A 20,608-nucleotide genomic window follows, 5' to 3' on the forward strand; every position below is an offset into this window, starting at 1 on the left:
CCGGACGCCGCTGCGCTGCAGGACCAGGGCGCCGAGGGGCCTCGGCCGCCGCCGCCCCGGGCGGCCCCGGCGGGCAGCGCCCTCGCCGCCGCCGCCGCCCTCGCCACCTGCGGCGACGGCGGCCCGCGCCCTGGCGGCTGGAATGGGGAAGGGCCGAGCCGGGGGCGGCCGCCGGGAGGCGTCGCTGGCGGAGAGGAAAATTCCAGCCGGGAAAGGCGGCCCTGCCCCCGCGGGCGGCCGGGGCCGAGCGGAGTCCCCGCACCGGCCGGGGCCGGGCGGCAGGGAGGAGCCGGGACGGGAACAGGGAGCCTCTGTTTCTCTGCGGGTGCCGGAGCGAGGAAGGTTCCGCGTTTCAAGTTTCTCGCCCGAAGTTTCTGTGCGTGTGTGTGTGTTTTCTTTCCCTCCCCCAAGGTGTGGTCCAGCGAGCGGCCGCCCCGGCGCGCGGAGCCCAGCGGAGCCGTGTGCGTGGCCGCCGCCCGGGAGGGGAGGGCGCCCACGGCCGCGCTGTGAGCGGCGGGGAATGTCTCGGCTCGGTGGCACGGCGGCGCCGGGGGCGGCAGAGCGGCGGCCCCTTCCTCGGCCCTCCCCGCGCAGGTGAGGCGGAGAGCCCAGGCGCTGCGCCGGCGGCGCCCCAGCGGCCGCCCCCACCCCCGCTCTCTAGCCGGCGCCGAGCCAGCCGCGGGCATGGACGGCCAAGCTGGGCAGGCAGCGGCTGCCCCGCCGCACGCAGGGTAAGCACAACTCATCGCACGTGTGGGAGGCCTCGGCGCTGCCCCGCTGCGGAGCCGTTGCCTCGCCGGGCGCGCTGCGCGCGGGGCTGCGGGAGGCGAAGCCTGGGCGAGGGGCCGCGGCCCCAGCGGCGGGGCCCAGCCGAGCTTCTCCCAGCGGCGGGAGCGGGGCGGGTGGCGCGGCCGCGCGCAGCCCCCGCGACCGTTAACGGCCGCCGGCGCTGTGGGGGCGGGCGGGGGGGGGCAGGGCAGGGCGCCGTCTTGTGCTCTCCCATGGCCTCTCGGACGGTTTGCTTCGGTTTCCCTGACTGGAAGCGGGTTCCCCCGGGGGGGAAGGGCTCTGGGGTGAGTCAGGCTGGTGCTCGGGCAGCCAGATTTTCCCTCTGCAGCGCCTGGGCGAGCAGCAGCGTGCGTGTGCCGGGCAAGGGGCGGCCAGGGGTAGAGGCAGCCTCAGCCCTCGCGCCTCGCCGGGCGCAGTCCCGCAGGGACGAGCTGTAACCTGCGTGTGCGCCGTCCGTGCCCGCTTGGTGCCTTCGCCAGCCTGCGAGTTTCTCAGGACGTCGGGGGGAGGCTTCTGGTTAAACACTTGCCAAGTAGTATTTCCTTATAGCGATTGACTCCTTCATGAAATCTCTTAAACACGAAACTTACCGATTTTATCGACCTTAAATATATATATGGCCTTAAAATTCTCCCTGTAGAAACGGTCGTGGCGGTGTTGGAGAACAGGGCGCTTCTCAGTGCTTTGGTAACCGCCCAGATTGAAATGCAAAACATAGACAAGCAGCATCTGTTGGGAGAAGAAAAACGGTTGGTTGGTTGGTTGGTTGGTTTTTAAATGTGAGTCTTGTCTGATGAGTGATAAATTACTCATAGTTAGTCAGAAAAGAATACATTTATATGTAACTTTACAGAATGTGATTGTAAATCTAAGTAAAGCTATCCCTGTTACAGAGAACTAGGAGAGAGGTGGAATTGCCTATATCTGGAGGAGGAGGAGGAGGACCTTACCTTGACTTAAATAGTCAGATATGTCTGAAGAAAACTAATGCACCAAATCGCTTCAGTAGGAACTTTAGGGGTTAAAAATTCTGACAAGATTGACAGAGTTATCATCTTCAAATAGAAGGGACAAAGTAAATGGCGAGTGTGTACTTTAACACCAAAGCTTGCAAAAATGTAGTTCTTTGGATTTCTGACCAAATGAAGACAAGGTGAGCATCTGGAGTTGAGAGGGATTGGTTTTAACGTTTGCTGGAGATAATCAGATCAGTTTGAAACCATGGATGCAGCAAATATAGAAGATGCATTGAGAAGGGCTATTTATTCAGTTATGGCCTTGTGGCAGTTCCACACTTACGGTCATTAAGCAGTGAGGTTTGTATCATTAATCAGTTTAGAAGGTATAATTGCAGAATAGATGATTATTACATTTCTAAGACTTTTTAGATGTGTGAGTCAACTTGCTCAGTTGAAAGGATTGAGCATATGATAATAGAATATACATAAACTTGGAAATTACTAAAGCATTATATCTTGAAGGTCCTCGCTTTTACTTTGGGGGCAGGAACATAAAAACAAACAAAAAGGCATAATTAGAATTTCAGTTGTTCTGAAAGCTTCTCTAGGCCTGAAGCCTGCCGTAATGCAGTTGGTTATACTGAATTTTGGCTGCTGCTTTCCAAACAGCAGGAAACATAGTCTGTTTACTTAATGTGACTTCAAGCATCTGTCAGTATTCACGTATCATTTTTGAAAAACATGTATCTAACAGCAGTACTTATTTTCTTCAATCTTGCAGGTATGTTTTCAAACATTTTATCAGCAGTTCCCGTATAACTTGATACATAGAAAATTAACTTATCGTTCCTTTCTTGTTATAACAGAGTTCTTTATTGGAAAATTTTAATTGTTTCCTGAGGATGGTCCCTTGTTAGCTCATCCAAGCACTGAGTTTGAGACAAAAATCTGGGTATACCAGCAAAAAGGGCAACTCCCTCCTAGTTTATTAAAAAGGATCCACAGATAAGTGTTTTGAATAGTAAGCAGTAGTACTCCAGTTCTCTTCACTGAATGAGATTACAGGAAAAATTGTGCAATCTTGGGGCAAAAATGCTTCTGAAATAGTAATTTTCTTTAAATAAATCATCAAATGGTATTACACTGCATTATAGCTCTTCCTAACCCATCTAGCCAGGTGGAGCATGTTGTTAATCCACAGTTGAAAACTGCTTACCAGTAAATGTGTTCTTAAATCACTATTTGAAGTTATGGGGTGTAATTGCTGATAGCTCTTTCAGCTTTGAAAATGAATTCATGCTAAATGCCAGGAAGGGTAGATGTGTTAAAGGTGCTCTGTGAGTTTTCAAGTGTTAATGTTTGTTTAGCCTGGGAGCTTCTATATAATTTAATTGTTGGTAATATATTTGCATGATTTTTCTGTATGGAATTTTGTCAACTGTTATATTGGAACAACCTATGGGAAAGTACACTGTAATTTTTTCCCAAAGGACAACTTTGCATGCAGGATTGTGCTTTTCTACTGAAAAATTGTTTATTAAAAGCAGTTGTGGATAAAAATGTTCTTTTGTTTTTTTGGGGGGAAAAATGCTGTTATTCTCAAAGTGCGATTGAGGTAAATCAGTAAAGATTTAAAAAACAGCTGGTATTGGAAATTTTTGGAAGATGGTGAATAGGAGCTGTGCCCAGTCACTGGCTGGACATGCCACATAGTTTCTTCTGCTACCAGAAGAAACTTGGCTGGATCTGCTTTTAAAGCATTTTATAGCATATCTACCTTGCTTGAGTTGCAGCACTGATGAGAGTGAGCTGCTGCCAGGACAGTTGACACAGTCTGTTACTGTTCATCGCAGAGCTGAACTGGCTTTACAAATGTGATGGGCCTGCATGATAGGATGACAACAAAGTATATGTTTTAATTCCTTAAAAGAAAGAAAAAAAAATCATGTGACTGTGGCTGATATCCAGCCTCTTGACCACAGTTCTGCTGCCTTTGCTGGACAGCAATCCCATACTCCTGGAGTAAATGAACTTTTCCATGAACAAGTAAATTTCATTAGCTGACATAGGTTTTTACCATGAACAGCTGTATTGCAAGTAGAGTTGCTGCTAAATTGTTGGAGCAGATCTGGGTTTTGCTAAACTGAAGATTGTTTTAATTTGAAATATTAGAATGCTCATTGAGGTGTGCCTTTTAATTCAGTTCTAATCAGTTTCTGATAAACTTACATGATTTCATTTGTTTCCTTAAATTGTATTTAAAACTATATGTTGACTTTCAAAATAACAACTTCTGACCTGCCTTACCTTAGCAAAAAACTTTTTTTTTAATCATTTTCTTTTTGTATGTCTAATGAAAACATGCTTAGGAGATATGGCTACTGTTGAGGGGCTGAAGATGCCCAGGCAGTTGTTTCGGTGAGGTGAGGGGACAGAGGCTAAACTAAGCTTTGGTTAGGTTACTGCCAGAAACGCTCAAATGTGCATTCATGCTCCCATACCCTGTTTTTTTGGCCTAGTGAAAGTACTTAAACTGCTTTATAATAAGAGGAAGAGAGAAGTCTTTTCACATGGTTAGGGGTCTCTTTGAGGAAGCGAGAGATGTGAGTGCTTTCAAAAAGAACAAGGCATTTAGTTTTTCTCTGGTGTGGCTGAGCCCGCCTGTTCTAACCGTTGAGTTCTTTTATGGAATAATTTCAATCAGATTACGGATCTCTGGAGACATCGGCTGTGGTTCAGTGTTGCAAAGTGTCTGGCATCAGTGCTAGCTTAAAATACTACTTTAAGCTCTCTTTCGGGTTGTGAGTTGAGCCAGTTCACAACATAGCCAGAGGGTTGTTCAGGTATAAATGAAGGTCCCCCCTAGTGTGGGGTGGGGCAGAGAGTGTAGCAATAACTTTAAACCAAGCGTTCTCCTGCCAAGCCACAGTGATAGACAGAGGAGTTCCAAGTTTGCTCATTCTGGTGAAGTTTAGGTCGGACTGAAAGCACATTTTCGTCTTACAATGAATTAGCTGTATACTACATTAGAGAGATGCAGATATGAAATAGTGGTAGGTTAAGATTCTTTTACTGTGGAACCTTTCATGGAACTGGACTGGACAAAGGGAGATTCAATATTAGAGATTTATTACAATTAAAGTTCAGTGAGGTTTTTCAAAATTTTTTTTTTTGTAAGATTCCCTCCCCCAATTAAATTTTACATTCACCAGTGCCCCCAGATCTAAAGCAGTGAGGTCATTTGTGATGCACTGATAAAGTTCTGTGACTCTGACTTCTATATTGTGCAAGTCTGTTCATGTGGGAAGGTCCTGTTTCCCTGCTGTAGGGCGTGCTGCTAATGGGCTTACTAATTTTTGCAGTACTATTGAAAATTCTAGGAGTCACAGGTAGCAAAACAAAATGTTTCCTGAGATAGTATATAATGTCATTTGGTAACTTTTTCCTTAAATCTATTATTCATATTCAGATTCTCAAAAAAGCACAGATTTTAGTCTTTTTGCAAGTTTATGGATAAATGCAAGATGTTTGTGCTTGTGATACTAAATGATAGCGCTAGCTAGAATCAGAAATTAGGGTGGCATGGGTCTAACAAGCAGTCCAATCTTAACCATGCTTTATCTCCTAGACTGAGAAGTTCAAGATAAATGTTTCATTTATTTTTCTTGCCCTGGAGGCCCTAATGGAGAACAACTAATTGAGAAGTTAGAAAATGGAAAAAACTTGGAGAATTTGCTACAGTAGAGTTTGCTGCATTTTTGCAACAGAGTTAACTGTTTTGTGGGTGGATCCTATCAGAAGCCACTTGACTGTTCATCATTTCAGGGTGTACTTTATAAATTGAATTCTGAACATATACCTAATACTTTCTGAGTTGATTATGTGGTTCTTCGTAGTGGATCTGCCTTAACTAAGGCAACATCGAATAGTTGCATGACCTAGCAGTGCCATGAACTTAATGTTGTTGTGTTTAAAGGCTGGTTTGATCACTCAAAGTTTGTCAAGTCTGAAGTCATAGCTGGGTGCTTATCGAGTATTCAGTGGTAATGTTCACCGTTGAGAGTGTGTTGCTGTGGGAATGAGATCAAGGAGACATTAGGGGGTTAAGGAATGTGGATACTAGGGTGAAAAAATGTGTGGGAGGATAATACGTAAATAGGGAAACTAGCAGAGTTATTTCAAAACCTTGTCCAAGTCTGATGGTATCCTGTCAAAAGGAATAGTGAGAGCTAGTAGTTAGTGAGGTATCAAAATATGAATGGGAAAAAGTGCTTCAAATTGGAAGGTGGGTTTCAGTGTTGTCCTCCCCTGTTGTTGTTGTTGTTACTGTCTTGTATGAGGAATAACTGTGTTATCCCCCAAACCTGTTTTTTTTTTTTGACTTGTTTTTGTAAACCTGAAGATCACTGTTTATATTCAGCAATTGCATCTGCGTTGGGGGGAAGAAGAAAAAAGCTCCTTGTAGAGAACCAAAGCTTAGCTTCCAGAAGAAACTGAAGATCTTTACAGGATTCCTGTCATCTGACAGATAAATTAATTCACCAGGAATATTTTGAAGTTACAAAAAATGGTTTCAGTTGTAACCTAGCAATATCTAAAAAGACCTCCCTTCATAAAGTTCAGTATTGCTTCTGGCTTTCTTGACTGTAGTTTGGGAGAAAGTTTTCAAATATCCATTCTTGCTGTTGTTTCTAGCTGCAACTGTTATAATTTTATGTGTACTAGAGAGCAGCTGATCCCAAATTATCTAGACAGACACTGGAGTTGTAACAATTTTTTTTTTCTAAAAATCAACAAATAAATATGATGAGGTGTTATGTTAATGGAGGGGTTACAAGGAATGCTAGGGGTTCTCTTTTATGCCTGCTCGCAAGATAAAGCAGATCTGATTATGCACTTTCTTTCCCTTTTCACCTGGCTCTCACTGTCTTCCCCAATGAATGACCTGCTACTCTGACTTAAGTTCACATTGCTGCCTGCTGTTTAAGAAAGAGTTACTCTTTATTGTATGTATTTGCTGTCACTATATACACTGCTCTAAAACTCAGTGAGTTGATGTCAAAGCATTAGAGGATGACGAGAAGCCAAGATGTTGGCTCCGAGACTCCTGTAGAGTTCTGTGGCCATGCCCAGCATTAGTACAATGAAGAGGAAACTCCAGCTGTGCAGCATGCAACAATAGAGAGTTCAAGGGGAAAAAACCCTACTGTTTTGAGCTGTAATAACCAATTAAAAATTTGAGATTTCACCTGAATCCTCTCTTGTGGTGAGGTCCCACAAATGCAACTCTCTGTATGAAACCAAAGTTATGCATTTACCAACTGGAGTTCCAGAGATGCTTTGTGACTTAAAATCTGCAATGAACTAATGGATAGAAGTGCTTCTTTTTATAGTTAGAAAACAGTTTTTCTGCATGGGAAGTGGAATACCATGGGAATCATTACAGAATCGAGAGTTCCTGGATTTGTTTTTTATTTGGTAGGAAATTATCCAGTTCAAAATGGGCAGGTACATTTGTAAGTATCTTTTGGTGGTTGTAAACAGTCAAAGAGCTGTATGTGATTGAGGATGGTTCCCTAATCTATCTAAGAAATGTCTCCCTTGGGAGCCAGCGTGTATGTTGACTGTTCTGCAAGATTGGGATTGTCAGGATTGCTATTTCCAGTTAAAGAAAATAGAGCACATGAATATTTTTAGCTGGACATAAGTTTTCTACTGTGCAAAAGCATTCATATTACTGGGAACTTCAGTTTAACAAATGTTTTCATTGAAGAAATACCTTTGTCTTTCACAACTGTACTTAAAAAATCTTTTCTGCACGTTTCTTTGAATTTTTTTTTTGTCTTGTTCACTTCTGTTCTGGAAATACAACTATTTGGTTTCAAAAACATAACTCAAGCTTATTTAAAAAGAAAGAAAAACCTGAAAACTCCTCAGAACAGTGTAGACAATGATTACTCTGTGCTAAATAATACATGTTGTGATCTTGAATTTTCTCAAATACCAATGATCATACAGTTTCTATTCTCTGCTCTGCATTTCTCCTAAAAAGTGATATAATCTTAATCCCCCTCCCCCCAAAAAAGTGTCTCAAAATAACATCATTAGAAACTTGAGTATTTTTCTCTAAAATGAAGTCCCTTTTGAATTTTATGTTTCTGAGTGGGACTTCTTCATTTTGGTTTTAAAAATCTTGTTCTTTCATGGGCCTTGGTTTCATGTTGGGAATAAATTTTCCTCTTTTGCATTGTACCTGGCCTTAATATCAGGCCTTCAGATGTGTTTTTTTCCAAAGACTAAGGGTTTGTATATTGGTTTATAGCAACTAACTTCTAAATGTTTTGCTATGAGAAGGCGTAAGCATCTTTTTCAGTTTTGTCCCTTATAGTACAAACAGCGCTTAGACAAAGTTCTCAAAGATAGGATTTGTGTAGCAGTGGATGTTTTACTCCCCTGCCCTCCCACCCCTACACTTTGAACCAAAAATTGCATAGGCAGTTTGACAAATTCCTTAGAAGTTGAGATTCAGTACAAAACTCTTTATGTGGTGTGAACCACTTAACTGCAAATTGTTTTGTGTCCTGCTATGCAGTTAAATATCTGTGCTTTTAAGTATAACTGCATTGGATTCTTTCTAATTTTGTGGTATATTTTGTCTAAACCTCTTGAAGCATGGCAAAACGCTTTTCTTCACAAGCCTTAGATGATGTGCTCCTTCCAAAGTCGTTTGACCCGTTTTCGGATGTTATGCAGTCTCTTGGGATAATACAGGTTCTGTATCATTTAGCGTCAAAGTCCTTTTACCAAAAGAGTATGCTGTGTTGGACACTGAAAAAGAAATAAGATAAACTGCTGAGATAGTGCTTATCTGGAGGGACCAGAACTTGAAGCACGAGTGTTCTCTAGACCTGTTTATTTCACGGTGTATCTGCTCAGGCAGTTGGTGAAGGAGGGGGCTCTGAAACAACTGAACGGAAGGTTGTGAAAGGAAAACAGAGGGGCTGTGTGATTCTGTTCTAGAGTCACCAGTGGCCATTGCAAGGTTGTCTTGAATTAAAAAAGCAAAAAACCAATACACCTGGTAGGGTGGCTGTTTTGCTTCTTTGTGTAAAACAAACTGTCAATTTTGTTTTTAATGTTGCACCTGCACTTGCCTGGGAGCTTTGCTGAGTGAAGTGAGTTAAATGAGAATGATCCAGGACATGGGACCATCAGTAGGGTAGCAATGGAAAACTTGTGTTACTGCTGCCCAGACAATCTTAAAAAAGATTCAGGTAAGATTGGTGACTGCGAAAGGTGGTGAATTGATGTCATTCTGGAGGTCACGCTTTATGTACAAGTACCAAGATAATTAGAAGGTTAATAGGGAGGAAGACAGTGCAGCAATTTTGTTCTTTCTCGTTGGTATTGCTCTTGACCTTTTTAAGACCTAGTAAAGTCCTTGTTTACTGTCAGACTGGGCCGACAAAACAATTGGACGTAATAGTGCTGGTAGAAGGTCATCTACTGAGATGTCTATGTTTAACTCTTCTCGTGATGATAATGTTGAAAGCATTTTTTGCTTGGGAGGAGCAATGACTTTTGTCTCTGGATCTAGTAAAAAAAACAACAGAGGAGACAAAATGTCTGTTAGGAGCAAAGTTAAGAAAACAAGTGTTTAAAACTCATCATTCTGGGAGGTAACCCCTCTGGGCAAAAGTGAAGTAAATCTCTGGTCCTTCAGTTTGGAAGAAAAATAAGAAATTAGTAAATGACTACTATGTATCAGGCAGGTTTCCAGAAGTGGCATATTTTCTGATCTTTGTGTAAATTCAGAAGTTCAAGCTGTGACAGAAGTATGCGCTTTGACAACTCTCTTAATTCATAAACTTGATTCCTGATGAAAGGTCAAAAATCAAATACAGCTGTGTTGAATGTTGTCCCTAGGTTCCCGTTCTCTCATTATTTAATGCTTGCTGCTTTCTCGATCTACTCTGTGAAGTCTCCAGGCATAAACTTTCCTTCTGGTCTCTGACTCATGGTCTCTCACTTCCCTTCCTCTGCAATTTGGATCCTCTCCTTCCACCCACACTAAGTAGCCTCACTGATTCCATCCTTGGTGCCCTCTCTGAGCTATTTTTACCTCATTCAGTTTTTAAAGTGCTCGCTACTTGGAGAAAGTCCTGTTATGCTGAATCTTAAGCTTCAAATCTGCTACCTCTTTTCTAAAAGCCTTTTATTGTTGATCATGCTGAGGAACTTTGAAGATGAGTAACACCTCATTCCTAAGGCAACTTAACAATTGTGGTTTTAAACATTAGGAAGCTAAAGTGGCCTTGCCCATCTGCTTTTTCTTGGTGGCAGATGTCCCTGAAGACTGCTACATTTTTTTTTTTTTCCCCTCTTGGAGGGGGGGAAGAGGGAGGATATTCTTTCTCCTGATTACTTTATGCTGTTTTGCAATTTATGACCCTATCCTTAAACATTTTCATTGAGTCCTTCTGCATTTAACTTTCTGGATTCTGTTTGTGTGTATGTGTGCATATACATAGATACACACATACATACATATATATATATATATATAGTATGTATGTTCTCTCTCTCTCTCTCTCTCTCTAATATATAAAATATTCTGAGATTTAGAAAGAACCTGACCCATCAACCTGGTCCTTCCATCTCTCTCTCTCTCTCTCTCTTTTTTTTTTTCCCTGTGTCTCATCCTGCCTGTGTCTGATTTCTCATCCCTTGACTTCATCCTGAAACCATAGATTCTCCTCCTTTATTTTCCAAATATAGCTTAATGTTTAAACACTGTGTATCACATTTTACCTAGATTAATGCACCTTATTTGATTTTACTTACATGACCACAGAGACTATTTTCTCTACAGTGTTTTTAGGAGAGAAGGGCTTGCCAGGGTCTCCCATATGACGCTTCAAGATAGCCAATGAACCCTCTTTAGAGTTGCTGTTCTCGTCCACTCACTTACCTGTGGTTGAGTAATGCCTCAGACCTTGCAGAATTTGGAGCTGATATCTTAAGGTAGCAGTGACAGCTAGAGGCATGAAGCAGGATTTATTTTAGATTTTTTTCCCCACTCAAGCAGGTCAGAGTTTACTTAGGATTTTGCTGGACCAGTAGCAATATTTCTTTCAATATTATATGTTGTTCTTCCTCAGAATTAGATATACCCCATGTGATGTCTCCATGACAGGTTATCAGGACACTTGTTTTTGAAGGGGCCTGATGGAACTGCGTCTGATGTCTTTCTTCCTTCAGCTCCTTTATGCTTCTCTCTCTCTATTTTTTTTCTGCCCCCAAGTGATGTAAAGGGATTTTGAAATTTAAATAATTGAACAGATAATTGCAAAAAAACTTAATCCATTGTTTCCAGAGTTTGTTTTGGTTGTTTGGCTGCAGCGTAGGCTACCCTTTTTTTTTTCCCCCCTGTAGATATAGTTGAGAGAGTCTTGTATTTAAAAACTCACCCTGTAGTGCTCATTGACTTCTATAGAAGGGCAAAGTGAGAATCTAGAAGATATGGAAAACCACAGCATGTTATAAGCACCTCTTCAGAGCTGATTATCAATAATGAGTGGGATAGGAGAGAATCTGAAGCTGCTTATTTTGGAAAAGCAATAAGAATCTGACATCATTGTCTGAACTGTTGGAATCTCTGTCTTGTTTCTAAGCATCTTTCTGTGACTGTTCTCGTATTTCCACTCCCCAAACATTCCTACAAACTTTCCAGCCTTCCTCCCAAAGTACACTGCTGTGATGCCTCTATCCATAAATTGCAAATGAATACAGGGAAAGGAGGGAAATGTAATGACTTCTAAATGTTAAATGAAACCTTCAAAATATAAAATAATTTATTTTAGAAAAAGGATTTTGACTGTTTCTAAAACTATCATGGTACGGCATAAATCAATCAGGGCTTACTGATTTTTTTGTGATGTTGTTCTTTAAGGTATTGCTTATAGGTGTGTTCTTGTGGGGTTTTCTTTGATTTCTTTTTTTCCTGCTTTTACTCACCCAAAAAATATTTCCTGGATTCTGTAGCTCCAAAATGTAAAGCCTGCCAGCCATACGGGTTTACGGGAATTTTTTTTTTTTTTTTTTTAAGACTGCTTGCCAAGACTCAATCCAGGATAAATTTTTATGGTAGAATTGAGAATATTTGGAAATAATGACACATGATGTAAATGCTGAAACTTCATCCTATACCAACCAGTATTTTATACATACATTGGCTGTAGATGGAGATTGAAAAATTACTTGGCACCCTGACCGAATGGTCTGATGGAAAGATCCTTGTGTTGTCAGACTCAAAGCTCCTTCCCTCTTTGGAAGAAACAGATGCCCTACTGCTATTTTTTTGATTTTTTTTTTTTTTTTTTAATGATCTCCAAGAGGTAATCAAGCATCTCTTTATGTCTCAGTTTTATTTGAGAGAATTAAATTATGAGTATAATTCTGGCACCAGTGAAGTAACTATAAACCATTTCTACGATTTCTGAATAAATATAGGAAAACATTAGGGCAACCACCCCCCTATTTCCTTTAACCAGGAAAAATGCTACACTTGTTTATTTAGAGTTTGGATGTAAGTGATTAATTTAACATATTTAGGGCTAAATCTTGACATTCCAGTTGAGAGGTCCCTTTGAGGCAATGTACATTCTTTTTGTTCTTTGTATAAAGCAACTGTGTAATGCATTAGGCCATATGAAAAATACCACCATTTTTTGTCTTGTAAATCTATTATATTTAAGTAGTTATTATTTGAGAAATCTTATCAACTTAGCTTTGTGAAGACTTCTGTAATCAGGTGGGAAGTGGTTATTTGTAGTTAAAAACTAAATGCAGATCTCTAAAAATCTTGTTTAAGCAGAAGAAATCATAATCATTTTATAGTCTTATTTACTTGCATTAGGCATAATCAGGAGCTAAAGTTAGAAAATCTTCTAGAAGAAATAGAAAATTGTTCTATTTTATGTTTACAGATGCTTAATATAAAAGGTAATGATTAATGATTTTAATGTTATTTCATCTGAGTGGTGTGCTTTTTATTACTAGGTGTCTTTTCAGATTTTAATCATTATTGTTCTCTTTGTGTCACCTGCCCTCCTTGTGGGTAGGGGTGGATGATCATGTTGTTGCAATCTTAGAATTCCTTTAGTAGCACCTCCTTTGGGCATAAAATTCCTTCTACTGCTCTGATACTGCCTTTGGCAGAAGACTTACGTGCATTGTGAGGATTGGTAATAGGTTAACTTATCCTTCAAGTTGGATGTGCTTGATATTTTAAGCTTCAGGTGGGGGACATTAAAATGCTTTGCTGCAGCTCCAATTTCATGAGTTCAGACCTGGTTCTGGACTTAAACTGACAAGAACCTTCAGCCTGTCTCTAAGTGGCTCCTGATCATCTACAGTGAGAGGCTGGCAGCAATGTAAATTCAGTTCTACCGTTCCCTTGCACACTATTAACAACTAATGTGCTTTATCCGTGTACCCATGCTAGCCTAATGGACCTTTAAAGCTCAAGGGTACCATGGATGTTTCATGCTACTGCTGCTTTCAGTAAGGTTCTGCATGCTGTCTCCACTGGAAAGGAACTTCTGGATGTTCCTTCACATTTCCTTCCATTTGTTGTAGGAGGTCTGTAGATCTGTCCATTCTCTGACAAGCTGATGCTGCCTCTTCCTGTTTGTGGTGCAGGGATCTGTAGTAGAAAATGCAGTGCCCAGTAAACTTTTTACTTTATAAACAAATGTTTTTGTTGTAGCAACTTGGAAGAACTTTAACTTGAAATAGAGATACCCTTGAAAAAATTACCCTGATTAACTGAGAGGTGTACAGTTCAGCTGCCAACAACATACTCTGTCAGAATGGAGAAATGGTTGAGTGTGTAAAGAATTCTTCAGTTGCATGTAAACAAAGGCTCCAAGATTAGAAGTGATCATTTTTATGAATTTTTAGCATTTGTTTAAAATAATTTAAAAATTGGCAACTGGAGATCTCTACAGTTTTTGGCCTTTTCCACATCCTGTCACATCGAGTTTCACATCTCAGTTATACACTAGGAGAATAAGTATTTCCTTTAGTCATTTTGTGGTATCATGTAAGTAAGTGCTCAGTGTGGTAGGGAGATCTCCAGTCTATCTCTGAAAGAGTAGGTGATACTTTAATAAAGGTAGGAAGGGATAGCTGAAACATGCCATAGCGTTTGCTGAAATTGTAATGATTCAGTCCTTGAGCTCAGCCCTTTTAAAAACTCTTGGCTGCTGACTGTAAAGTGAGATCAGTCAGATGATGTGAATTGCATCCTTAATCAACATACCTGTCCCAGTAAGAGTCTTTATTGTGTTTAACTATGGCTTTGATTGGCTGCCAGGGAAGTACCTGGGACAACAGACCCTGTGCCCTGCCGGAACGCCCGGAAAAAGCGGCGGGTGATTGTTGTGGGGTACTCCCTGCTGCAGGGGATGGAGGCATCTATCTGCTGACCTGACCTCTTGTCTAGAGAGGTTTGTGGCCTGCCGGGGGCTCGTGTGAGAGATGCCATGCAAAGACTGCCTAGGCTCGTCCATTCTTCGGACTATTACCCACTGCTGCTCTTCCATGTGGGCGCCAATGACACCAAGGGCAAACTGGAGACCATCAAGCAGGATTTCAGAGCTCTGGGGATGGTGGTCAAGGGTCTGGGAGCCCAGGTCATCTTCTCCTCAATCCTGCCAGTGAGGGGGATGGATGAGAGGAGGAGGAGACGGACTTTCCAGGTTAACGACTGGCTGTGCCGCTGGTGTTGGCAACAGGGTTTTGGTTTCTACGACCATGGGACCCTGTTTGAAGATCAACAACTGATGGCAAGAGATGGGATCCACCTCACGAGGCGGGGCACGCGGGTCTTTGCCAACAGGTTGGCCAACCTGGTAAGGAGGGCTTTAAACTAGGAAAGATGGGGGGGAGGGGAGAGTTATAGTGACAGGGTAGTTGGCAAAAGACTGCTCAAGTCAGGATGCCTCCAGCAGGTGAATGCAGCCAGGGAAGTGCGCATGGGATGTGGCTATGGAGGATCCTCTTTTACCCCTCCTGGGAAACCTGCATGCTCGATCACCTCTCTGAAATGCCTGTACACCAATGCACGCAGCTTGGGGAACAAACAGGAAGAACTAGAGATATGTGTGCGGTCGCAGGGCCATGATCTCATTGCCATTACAGAGACATGGTGGGATAGCTCGCATGACTGGAGTGCTGTCATGGATGGCTACGTGCTTTTTAGGAAAGACAGGCCAGGAAAGCGAGGTGCTGGAGTTGCTCTTTATGTGAGAGAGCAACTGGAATGTATTGAGCTGTGCCTAGGGGTGGATGAAGAGCGAGTCGAGAGCTTATGGGTAAGGATGAAAGGGCAGGCTAGCATGGGTGACACTGTTGTGGGTGTTTACTACAGGCCACCTGATCAGGAAGAGGAAGTCGATGAGGCCTTCTACAGACAGCTGGAAGTAGCCTCATGATCCCAGGCCCTGGTTCTCATGGGGGACTTCAGCCACCCCGATATCTGCTGGAAAGACAACACAGCTAGGCACAAACAGTCCTGGAGGTTCCTGCAGAGCATTGGTGACAACTTCTTGACCCAGGTGGTGGAGGAGCCAACAAGGAGAGGTGTGCTGCTGGACCTCGTACTAACAAACAAGGAAGGACTGGTGGAAGATGTGAAGGTTGGGGGCTGCCTTGGCTGCAGTGACCATGAGATGGTGGAGTTCAGGATCCTGCGAGGAGGCAGCAGGGCGCCAAGTAGGATCGCAGCCCTGGACTTCAGGAGAGCAAACTTTGGCCTCTTCAAGGACCTACTTGGAGGAATCCCATGGGTGAGGGCCCTAGAAGGAAGGGGTGTTCAAGAGAGCTGGTTAACATTCAAACATCACTTCCTCCAGGCTCAAGAGCGGTGCATCCCTATGAGTAGGAAGTCAAGCAAAGGAGGCAGGAGACCTGCATGGATGAGCAAGGAGCTCCTGGCAAAACTCAACCAGAAGAAGGAAGTCTACAGAAAGTGGAAAGGGAGACAGGCCACTTGGGAGGAATATAGGAACGTTGTCAGAGTATGCAGGGATGCGACGAGGAAGGCTAAGGCCCGTTTGGAATTAAATCTGGCGAGAGATGTCAAGGACAGCAAGAAGGGCTTCTTCAAATACATCAGTAGCAAGAGGAAGACTAGGGAAAATGTGGGCCCTTTGCTGAACGGGGTGGGTGCCCTGGTGACGAAGGATGCAGAGAAGGCAGAGTTACTGAATGCCTTCTTTGCTTCAGTCTTTACTGCTCAGGCCAGCCCTCAGGAACCCCAGATCCTGGAGGCAAGAGAGAAAGTCTGGAGGAAGGAAGGCTTTCCCTTGGTGGAGGAGGAGTGGGTTAGAGATCATTTAAGCAAACTTGACACCCACAAATCCATGGGCCCTGATGGGATGCACCCATGAGTGCTGAGGGAGCTGGCGGACGTTATTGCTAAGCCACTCTCCATCATCTTTGAAAGGTCATGGAGGACAGGAGAGGTGCCTGAGGACTGGAAGAAAGCCAATGTCACTGCAGTCTTCAAAAAGGGCAAGAAGGAGGACCCAGGGAACTACAGGCCAGTCAGCCTCACCTGCATCCCTGGAAAGGTGATGGAGCAGCTCATCCTGAAGGCCATCTCCAAGCATGTGGAGGACAAGAAGGTGATCAGGAGTAGTCAGCATGGCTTCACCAAGGGGAAATCATGCCTAACCAATCTGATAGCCTTCTATGATGGAATGACTGGCTGGGTAGATGAGGGGAGAGCAGTGGATGTTGTCTACCTAGACTTCAGCAAGGCTTTCGACACTGTCTCCCATAGCATCCTCATAGACAAGCTCAGGAAGTGTGGTTTAGATGAGTGGACAGTGAGGTGGCTTGAGAACTGGCTGAATGGCAGAGCTCAGAGAGTTGTGATCAGTGGCACAGAGTCTAGTTGGAGGCCTGTAGCTAGCGGTGTCCCCCAGGGGTCAGTACTGGGTCCAGTCTTGTTCAACTTCTTCATCAATGACCTGGATGAAGGGACAGAGTGCACCCTCAGCAAGTTTGCTGATGATACAAAACTGGGAGGAGTGGCTGATACGCCAGAGGGCTGTGCTGCCATTCAGAGAGACTTGGACAGGCTGGAGAGGTGGGCAGAGAGGAACCTCATGAAATTCAACAAAGGCAAGTGCAGGGTCCTGCACCTAGGGAGGAATAACCCTATGCACCAGTACAGGCTGGGGGTTGACCTGCTGGAAAGCAGCTCTGCAGAGAAGGACGTGGGAGTGCTGGTGGACACCAAGTTAAGCATGAGGCAGCATTGTGCCCTTGTGGCCAAGAAGGCCAATGGTATCCTGGGGTGCATCAGGAAGAGTGTTGCCAGCAGGTCGAGGGAGGTGATTCTCCCCCTCTACTCAGCCCTGGTGAGGCCACATCTGGAGTACTGCGTCCAGTTCTGGGCTCCCCAGGACAAGAGGGATGTGGCACTACTGGAGCAAGTGCAGCGAAGGGCTACAAAGATGATTAGGGGACTGGAGCATCTCTCTTATGAGGAAAGACTGAGGGAGCTGGGCCTGTTTAGCTTGGAGAAGAGAAGGCTGAGAGGAGATCTTATCAACGTGTACAAGTATCTGAAGGGAGGGTGTTGAGAGGATGGAGCCAGACTCCTTTCAGTGGTGCCGAGCGACAGGACGCGAGGCAACGGGCACAAACTGAAACACAGACATTTCCATCTGAACATGAGGAGAAACTTCTTCACTGTGAGGGTGACAGAGCACTGGAACAGGTTGCCCAGAGAGGTTGTGGAGTCTCCTTCTCTGGAGATATTCAAAACGCGCCTGGATGCAATCCTGTGCAATGTGCTCTAGGTGACCCTGCTTGAGCAGGGGGGTTGGACTAGATGATCTCCAGAGGTCCCTTCCAACCTCAGTGATTCTGTGTGATTCTGTGTGAAATATTTTCAGTTAAATATTTAAATAACAGTGAGAAAGAAGTGGTTTTGTGACTCTCTATGAGGAAGACTGATTCAGGTCTGGCACTGAGTATGGAGGCTCACTCTTCTCCAGTTCTCCATGTTTTTTGATAACAGTTGAATGATCAATGACGATTTCATACCTGGCTGTGTCTCTTGTGTACGGTCGAGGTGGAAAGACGCTTCAGTGTCTGTTTCTGAACTGAGTAGGTTTGGTTCTGCTGTTGAGCTGTTGGAATAAGTTTGTTGCAGTTTCTTCTTGTCCTCTTCATCAGCTGGAAGTCAGTGTTAAGCTGTTTTTGATTATGGAAGTCTTTGATCTAACTCTTTTTCTCTCTTTAAGGTTAGGCAAAGTTTCTGTTGCTTTATGACCTCTTCACTTGCCTGTCCTCACTTTAGGACGTTCCTTTAATTTTGGAATGTATTTGAAACGTCAGCTTTGAATTTCTGGCCCCAAAGAGAGGCTTTCTTTACTAGCAGCAGTATGGTAGTGACATTATATCCATGTAATAAATATTCCAAAAATTCTGAGCATTGTTGTTTTAGGTGTGTCAAAAGAATAGTCAGATGGCCATTAGCCATAAGTAGAATCTTCTGTCTGATATGAAACGAGTTTTTGTTTCCACAGGCTCCTTAGGGCAATATTTTAAACCCAACCCTTCATTGTTGGGAGAGAGAGAGAGGAATAGCCTGGCAGTTATCAGCGGCTGCTGGTTTTTCGGGTACTGGCACTTAGAGTTTTACTGGGTACAGTAAAACTCTAACTTCTCAATTTCATGGAGTTTTCAGTTGAATTTTGGCTATAGCTCTTGTTTGTGTCTCTTTCTGATCCTGTCATCTGTGGAGATAGCTGTCCATGATCATCTTTTTCAGATTTATGTTTGCAGGTTTTTTACATGTTAACTGTAGTCTTATAACAACATCTATGCTGTTTTTGACCAGATTCTGTGAAGCACTGATCAACTCCAGTTGAGTTTGGGGGAATCTGGGGACAGATCTTGGAGATTTTAGCATATGAACCAATTGTAACTTGTCCCTGACCTAGCTCCTACCACTAAGTATGAGAGTAGAAGCTCTGGTGTATGTGATGTTCTGATCTACAACTGTCACTGAGGCTTCTACTGTTGCAGCTGGATTAGTGGTAGTTCTGCCTATCCATTCCTTCCACCCCCAGGCCTTTTTTGGCTAGTGTAGACAAATTCAGGGTTCTCTAGCACTCTTTGAATCAGGGTCATTAATTTCTAATAAAGAAGTTTGTCCTATATTGGTAATGTCTTTGTGTTTCCACTGACATTTTGCTGACATACTATTCGCCACTTGCTTGAAGGCAAATCAGTAAAAGATGTATACATCTTGTAGATTTAACTAGTAATACATTCCTCATTTTACTAGTTTTTTGTGAATTAGTGGGTTCAACAAGTAAAACTTTCTTCTGAAAAGATTCTGAACAAGTGCAGTGGTTAACAGTTTAAAAAAACAGCCTGTTTTGATACTTCTGTTTCTAAAATGTGACAGCGTGTGAATGGAATGTTCATAAATTACTGCACGGTTACAGAATATGAGTGTATAAATCATATATGAACTGCTATTTGGCTAGTTACTTTCATGGGTAAGAATGTGGAAAATTGTGGATTTTTGACAGAATTCCGATGGCTGTGATAACATAGGATACAGAATTATTACGTATTTAAAATAATCCAAGAGGTGTCTAATCACAAAATTGTTTTATATTCTTTTAGACATGCTACTGAGATTCTCTGTCATATTCAATTTAAACTTAGGGAAAACTTGCAGAGACTGTTCCAGATCTCAGGAATTTGTGTGTGTGTTTTAAGGGACTCATGAGATCATACTTACTGAGTGATCTAAGCTGTATCTCATGCCTTTCATCTGAAAGCTGTGAAGTTGAAAAATTCTTTTTCTCTGAATTTCTTCAGTGTTTTTAAGTGACTTCCTAGGGGGAAAAGTGGTTTGTTGTTTTTTTTAATAAACTTAACTCGCATTGTTTCAAAGCACTTAGTATACATCCAAATACTTGGATAAATACCACATTAGAATTTCAGGAGCAAAAAATCAGAAAGATAAAATGCTTGCTAAATTGGAGGGTGCTGTTTCTCATAATGAGAAGGGAGTTAGTTATAGGAACTCTGATAAATAAAGTCTGCAGACAAACTACACAGCTGTACTTAAGATGAAAACAGGATGTTGGTTGAATTGCTGCAGAACTACTGTATAAATCAAAGGATATGCTGTTATTGCTGTGTAAGGAAACTGTTACTACTCCCTTAGAGTAGATCTGTATATAAAAGAATGCTAATTGCCATGCTTATCAAGGACTGGCAGTTCTCCTTTTCCAGTTGTGACCCAGTGAATCCACCTCTAGTCTATGACTTAAAACAAAAAGTTGCAGGTTATTTTAATCCCCTATTCAATAGGACAAATACAAAGTTGCTATTTTTATCTCATTATGGTTCCTTAGACTATACAAGTAAAGAAAACCCCTTTCCTATATTTAATCGAAGGATGATTTACTAATTGGGAACGTGGATTGTTTTCCCAGTGCCTGTTAAACCGTGCCACCCTGAGTTGTGTACACTCAGTCATGTAATCTGGAAATGACTAGGTGGCTTTTCTCTCTTGCTGATGTTTGACCTTTCCATTCCTTAAGAGTCCAGTTTCAACAAGTTTATTCCCTTTAAGTTTTTGTTTGATAGGCTAAGCTGGTTTTTGTTTATTCTTGTCAGATTTTTTTTAAGTGTTCTTCTGCACCTATTCCACGGAATGCACTGTTCTCTATTCTGCAACACTAACTAGAATGGTGTAGCCCTTCATTTTATTTTTGAAATTAATAAATTTTATGCTTCTAAGCATTATATCC

At 42.7% G+C, this 20,608-nt stretch overlaps 1 protein-coding gene across 4 annotated transcripts in view; it reads left to right on the forward strand.

Annotated features, from left to right (window-relative positions):
* Nucleotides 1-307: 307 nt before the first annotated feature.
* The window catches only part of COBLL1 (cordon-bleu WH2 repeat protein like 1), a 98,610-nt gene continuing 78,309 nt past the window's right edge, over nt 308-20,608 (forward strand). For all 4 annotated transcript variants that reach the window (XR_010884590.1, XR_010884589.1, XM_067299114.1 and 1 more), the window contains exon 1: nt 308-594. Coding sequence is in view for 2 of the 4 variants with exons in the window: in XM_067299114.1 (XP_067155215.1) it covers nt 521-594 (74 nt within the window). In the remaining 2 variants the exon portion in view is untranslated. The remainder of the gene's footprint in view (nt 595-20,608) is intronic.

Source organism: Apteryx mantelli, chromosome 6 (assembly GCF_036417845.1).
Source record: "Apteryx mantelli isolate bAptMan1 chromosome 6, bAptMan1.hap1, whole genome shotgun sequence".
NCBI lineage: Eukaryota > Metazoa > Chordata > Aves > Apterygiformes > Apterygidae > Apteryx > Apteryx mantelli.